The sequence below is a fragment of the Vulpes vulpes genome, chromosome 8 (assembly GCF_048418805.1).
Source record: "Vulpes vulpes isolate BD-2025 chromosome 8, VulVul3, whole genome shotgun sequence".
Classification (NCBI taxonomy): Eukaryota; Metazoa; Chordata; class Mammalia; order Carnivora; family Canidae; genus Vulpes; species Vulpes vulpes.
The window spans coordinates 11,489,995-11,495,994 of record NC_132787.1 but is presented as its reverse complement, the minus strand read 5'-3'; the positions used below and the strand labels follow the sequence as shown (position 1 = coordinate 11,495,994).

The 6,000-nt window shown below is 32.4% G+C and overlaps 1 protein-coding gene across 3 annotated transcripts in view; it reads right to left on the bottom strand.

Moving 5' to 3' along the window:
- Positions 1-1,273: 1,273 nt before the first annotated feature.
- Positions 1,274-6,000, bottom strand: part of YAF2 (YY1 associated factor 2) — a 70,382-nt gene continuing 65,655 nt past the window's right edge. For all 3 annotated transcript variants that reach the window (XM_072765558.1, XM_072765557.1, XM_072765556.1), the window contains 2 exons: positions 3,949-4,101; positions 1,274-3,139 (listed from right to left, as the gene is read on the bottom strand). In XM_072765558.1, the coding sequence (XP_072621659.1) occupies positions 2,902-3,139; positions 3,949-4,101 (391 nt within the window). In that variant the 3' untranslated portion in view covers positions 1,274-2,901. The remainder of the gene's footprint in view (positions 3,140-3,948; positions 4,102-6,000) is intronic.

Genomic DNA, 6,000 nt, shown 5'->3' with positions numbered 1-6,000 from the left:
TTTAGTCCATTTTGCATTAACGCATGAACATGCAGAAACTACATTCTTTTTAGGCAACTAGGATTTTTGTCTAAAAGAAAGGTAATAAATATGCTATCAACCTAGAAAAGCTGAGATTCTCTTCCTTTTTTAATGTTTTCACTTTCTCTATCACTATAATTTTAGGAAGGCATTTAACAAAAATAAAACCTTTAATCAACTATTTCTACTGTGTAATACAAAAGGTTTTAAGAATATGTATTCTGATATGCCTCAAATTATATCTTCACTCTTAATTGTATCAAAATAAGGTAATAAACTCTGAAGTTTTGTATGAAATTTGGTTAAAAGAACCCACTGCTAAAACCACAGTGTAAGTTGATGCAACAGAGCTACAAATGTACCCTAAGCCCAGGCTCTGAATCTTTTGCATATTTTAACATTAGGTGTATTTATGGAATTTGGGTCTGTTTCCTGGTTTGGAAGTGTATTTGAGGTAGGGTGAAATGAAAGCAAGTGAATTGTGATTAATGACAGGAAAACAAAATTTCAAACCAGCCGATTCAGTTCATTTGTCCTATCTCATAGCGCATACCATCAGGTTCTTGAATTACAAAACGGTGGCTGGTCTGGGATCAGAGCAAACATCTGATGTAGAAAATTCAGCGTAACCTACAGAATATAATTCTTTTTGGTCATCCGAGAGGGTGTGGAAACGATTTTTGTTACAAAGAATATTTTTGTAATGGGATTTTACCTATAAAGATACTAAAGGTTCATTTAACAGAGCAGCCAGTGTGCCTCATGTTAATTAAGTATTTTATGTGGATTGACATTTAATCCTCCCAAAAACCCCATCAGTTAGATTTGATTACCATTATCCCTGTTTAATAGACGGCACATGACCTTGAGTAATTTACTCAAGTTCACTTAGTAGGTTCTATAACAGGGATTCAAAGCATCAGACGCTAGTTAGCACTCTAAATTTCCATGCTATACTGTCTCCCCACCTATATAAAAAGATGACTACTCTCCATTCAGGTAAAATCCCATCTTCTGTCAGTTTTTTCTCTCCCACAGTCCATTTAAAATACATCCTGAAAGAATTTGATCATCATCAGAAGACCCAGTGCCTCCAAAGCATAGTTTTGACTTAAAAATTAAAGATTTTCCCTACTACAATTATTACTTATAATTTTTACTATATCTAAAATTTAAAACATTTGAAACATGTGAAAAACAGTAAAATATGGCAAAAATTTCTCATGTTTTAAAAGAACAAAACCAGTTAGCTGGGGTTCCATTCAAAGTATCTTATAATTAAAAACAAACTTTTTCATTTAACAACACTAAAGAATGAGGTATATAAATGTTTTAATCACAGACTTTTACTGTATGCAATTAACTGTATTTCACAACTAGCATCTTACAAAAAAGACAGTCTCATTGTGCCTGGAAAAAGTACTGCAATTTAACAGAAAATTACATTACCACGAGAAACCACCAAATATCACAACTGTCAGGGTCTATGATTTTTAGGGGTATTTTTTTCTGCTCTTCAAATGTGGTCATAGTGTCTTTAAGTGATATTCTGATTCCAAGTTAGGTTTTTAATTTACATTTCAGAAGTCTCCTAGAGGTGGATATATATTAAGCAAATGGTAAAAGAAGCAGGAGACCCTAGAAGAATTTAAGAAGTACTGTGTGGTTTCTAGGTTGGATTTTTAAATACAACATGAAACACATTATTAGTTTTGAACAAAAATGCAAAATCTGTAGTCATAAAAATATTTTATTGGTAATTTTACATAATAGTAAGTGGGGCTGTAAATACTTTTTCTATTTCAGGATATTGATAAATGCATAAACTGGCAGTTGTGTCTCAAAATAGGGCAGTATGATTTTCATAAGAATCATTATGTTTAATAAGAGGCCAATTAAACTGATTTAAGATTAGTCATTTCTCAGTTCTGTGCAACAGTTCCCATTTCTGTATTAATTAGATTCATACTTCTATGACCCTGCACAAGTTTGGGGCAAGACAACAGTGATAAAACTATTATTTAAAGTTAAAGCTTTTCCAAAATTGCAGCCTTTAAAATACATCAGGTTTCTTTTCTGTTTTTGCCAAATGCTTATACTGATTTGAACTTTAATGTTTTATATTATACAGAAAATACCAGTGTTCAATGACAAGAGCACTAAACCTGAATTATAAAGCTAAATAATCAATGTTTTATTGTTTACTACTCTGCTAGTAAACATTACAATAATGAACGTTTTAAAAGATAAACAAAAACAAAAACAAAGATAAAACCAGAAACATAATTCAGGAACAATAATTTAGTAAAATGTGTCAAAAACATTGGCAACGGTTCATACAAATTCTTTATTTAATAACAATTTTTCCTATTTAACCACACCAAGTACCAGCAGGTGTATTTAAGAGGATAACCATTAAGAAAATCCTGTTGCAGCAATAGTTGATTAAGTTGATCTTTGACTTGTATACATATAACTATTTGTTTCACAATTCTCAAATAATACATATTTAGGCAGCTTGCACTATGTTATAAAAATTTAAATTCGTTACATGCCAATAGTAGAGAATTCAAGAATTATGTGTTAGAATTCACTAAACTAAAAGTGAAAATAGACTTACCAATAACACTGCATAATGAATAATTCAACCACATTTTCATGGCACCTTGAACTGTGGAGACCAAAATGTCAAGTCTGAAAATGTTTGGTAAGCATAGATTGCAATAAAGTCTAACAAATTCTAACAAATTTCTATTCTGTGTAAAACGCAAATTATGGATTGTGCGTGAATGTTTGTCATGAAAATGTGGTACTTCTTGGCATAATCTGTGTATTTGCATGTTATGACAGAAGTGACTAAGAAATTGGAGAAAATAAACTTTAATGAGATTCTCCATTCAATGATGAGGCTTCTCCTCTGGGTGAAGATGACCTGGACATTCCCCTCTCTGTATTATCAGAGCTAGAGCCACTCTGACTGTGTTGATCTGCAGAAGCAGCACTAGATGCAGGCGGTGACTTCGTTTTCTCCTTAAAGTCTGTAATAATGACTGTCAGATCTCCAACGGTAACTTCCAAATGCTGAGCACTACTCCGATCCACATTTTTCAATCTTGGCCTAAATACAAAAGATGGTAAAATTTTAAACTCTCTTCTCTCTACCAACTTTTGAACATATAATGCATAAATTATGTAAGAATAACAAAATGAATACATCTATATTTAAAGCTCCAGATTCATAAATAACTAGCCACAAAAATATAAATGTTTCAAATCATGAACGTTAATCAAACCAATCAATGATGAATCTTCTTCAACATGACAAACTGATACCCTGGAAGCAATGGTCTCTTAATTGTGCTTTCACAGCTTTATCATAATTTTTCAGATAGCTAATCAACTTTACTAAGATAAATGTTTTAGGAAAGCAATGACATAGTTGGATCACAGAGTAAGTTGATAACAATTAAGGTTGTGTTATACGTAAGGCTGTTATTCCAGAGATGTGCACTGTTAAAGGCATCGTGATTATCTGTTCTGCTTGTATCCATGAAGATTTTAACTGCTTAAAGCCCATGCAAATATCTGTTCGGTACTGTGAATATCACTCTTGGCTTCATGGTTGGAAAAGAATAAGCTCAAACACAAATGTCTCTGAATCTAGTAAACAGAAAACAAAAACAAAAGAAAAAGAAAAAGTAAAAGAAAAAGAAAAAAAGCATCTTTACATTTAAGCTTATACTGGTGGCCTCTGTGTTTAATTTCTAATCTATCTCTCAAACTCAGAAAAACATGATATTTTATAATAAAGGAGCTGAAATCTTTTATTTCCACTTTGTATAAGAATATATCAATGTAAAAAAAAAAGAATGTTAAATGGTTCATTTTATTATTTCACAAGTGCCATAAAACACTCTTCAAATTTACCTGGTTTTCTTATGACTGTTCTTTTTGCTAGTTGTTTCCTTTTCACTTTTTTCTTTTTCTACTTTATCTTTTTTCTCTTTCTTTGACTGTGTAGGGGGCACAAACTGCTGAGTAACCTGCTGGGCAACCAACTGGGAGACAGGTCGAGGCTTCCTGTGTGCATGTTAAAAAGAAAGGTTTTTGTTTTTTATTATAACTAAGAATATATATTCTTTATGAAAATAGCTCAAATTTTAATAGATATATGACATGATTTTCAAATAAAAAAATTCTTCATGTGAGATAATATGCAATTTAACAGATTTTACACACATACACACACAAATTATTGTCTTTCCTATCTAACAAAAAAGGAACTATAATAACAGCAAAAGTTATAGCCCAAAATATATGGTCACACCATTAAAATATAACCATTACATAAATCAATGTGAAAATTATTAAAAAAGTATATCAAACTGAATACTCATAGGGCAGCACACATATAAACAAACATGAATCCTAAAATTAAACTTAAAAATTTATACTGAAATAATGTTTACGTTATCCCTTCTCTCTCATAGAAGGAAATATTTAACCATCTGTGACAATGGCTATTTATTCTTTCCTCTAAAATCTTTCATTTATTCATTTAATAAATATTTGAGTATCAAATTTTCTCACTCTTTATTGCTAAAATTTCTTGAGGTTCCTTATATCTCTAGCCACAATCTTGCCATGCTTTTTGTGACCCTGACAATCTGCCCAGTCCTTTGAGACTTGCCTACTTACTCACTTATCCATTTAAAAAATACTGAAAACCTATTGTAGATACTGCACCAAGATATCTGAAATGTTGTTTGGCTTCACCCTTTGGTGCCAGTACAAAGCTGTGACTCCACTGACCCAGGGTCAAGGATCCCTCCAGCTTTATGGTAGAACATGGGAAGTGAGGTCAAGATTCAAAGTAAACAATCTCTAAATTCTTAAACTGAGAGACAGAAGACAGGAGGAGAAGGAAGAGAAGTAAAAAAGTAAGGGAGAGGAAGATAAACATACATTTTTACAGACAGTCTACAAAAAAACAAAGTAATTTTATTGCCTGGAAAATCTTGACCCTATTTCAATCAGAATTATTAAAGGATCTTTCTGATATTGCTGTTCCTCTAAAAAAGACAAAATAGAAACCAGTGAGAAAATACTCCACTGTCTACAATTCAAAGCTGTAAGGAGGAATCTTTTGAAGGAGTAAGTAGGAAATACAGCATATAAAAAACAGGTTTCAGTAGATGGATAATGAATTTTGTTAAAGCCCACAGAGTCTAAAGTACAGAAAGGATATCCAAGAAAGATGTTCAGCATAATTTAAGAAATAGGGTTGATAAAAGTATCAGAGTTAATGATGTAGATTAAGAGTCAGACAAATAAAAGTGATATTTAGCATGGTAATTAACAGCTGAGCTTGGTAAGGAAATAAATTTTCTAAAGAATAGATTAAAACAATGGTTCCTAAATTTAAGGTACATCAGGATCCCCTGGAAGGCCTGTTAATAGCTTGCTTAGCCCTACTCCCAAGGTTTCTAATTCAGTAGGCCCTAAGGTGGAGCCTAATTTGCATTTCTAAGTGGTTTCGCAGTTAGCTGATGCCTCTGATCTAGTCCATACTTCCCAAAGAAGCTTGAAGAAGTACAATATATAGGTATTACGGTTGTATAAAGTTTGAGATGGAGAGTGGGGAGTGACAAGGGAATGGAGGAAAAAAAAAAAAAGCAAGGCTAAATGGATGGGAAGGAATCCAATAATGAAGAGCTAAGGAGTCTGACTTACCCTTAAAAGATGGGAGATTGAAAGAAAAAAAAAAAAAAGACGGGAGATCACAAAAGAATTGAATTTTACAAAGATTACTGGCACCAGCAGCAGTCTGAAGGGGAAAGGTACTACAGTGGCAGAGAAATTGTTAGGAAAGCTACTAAGAGATTAGGGGATAAAAGGCTTGAACTAAGGAAGCAGCAAGGGGGTTACTTATTTAAGACAGGCCAAAGTAGTAAAATCAAAGAAACAAGTAACTAATTA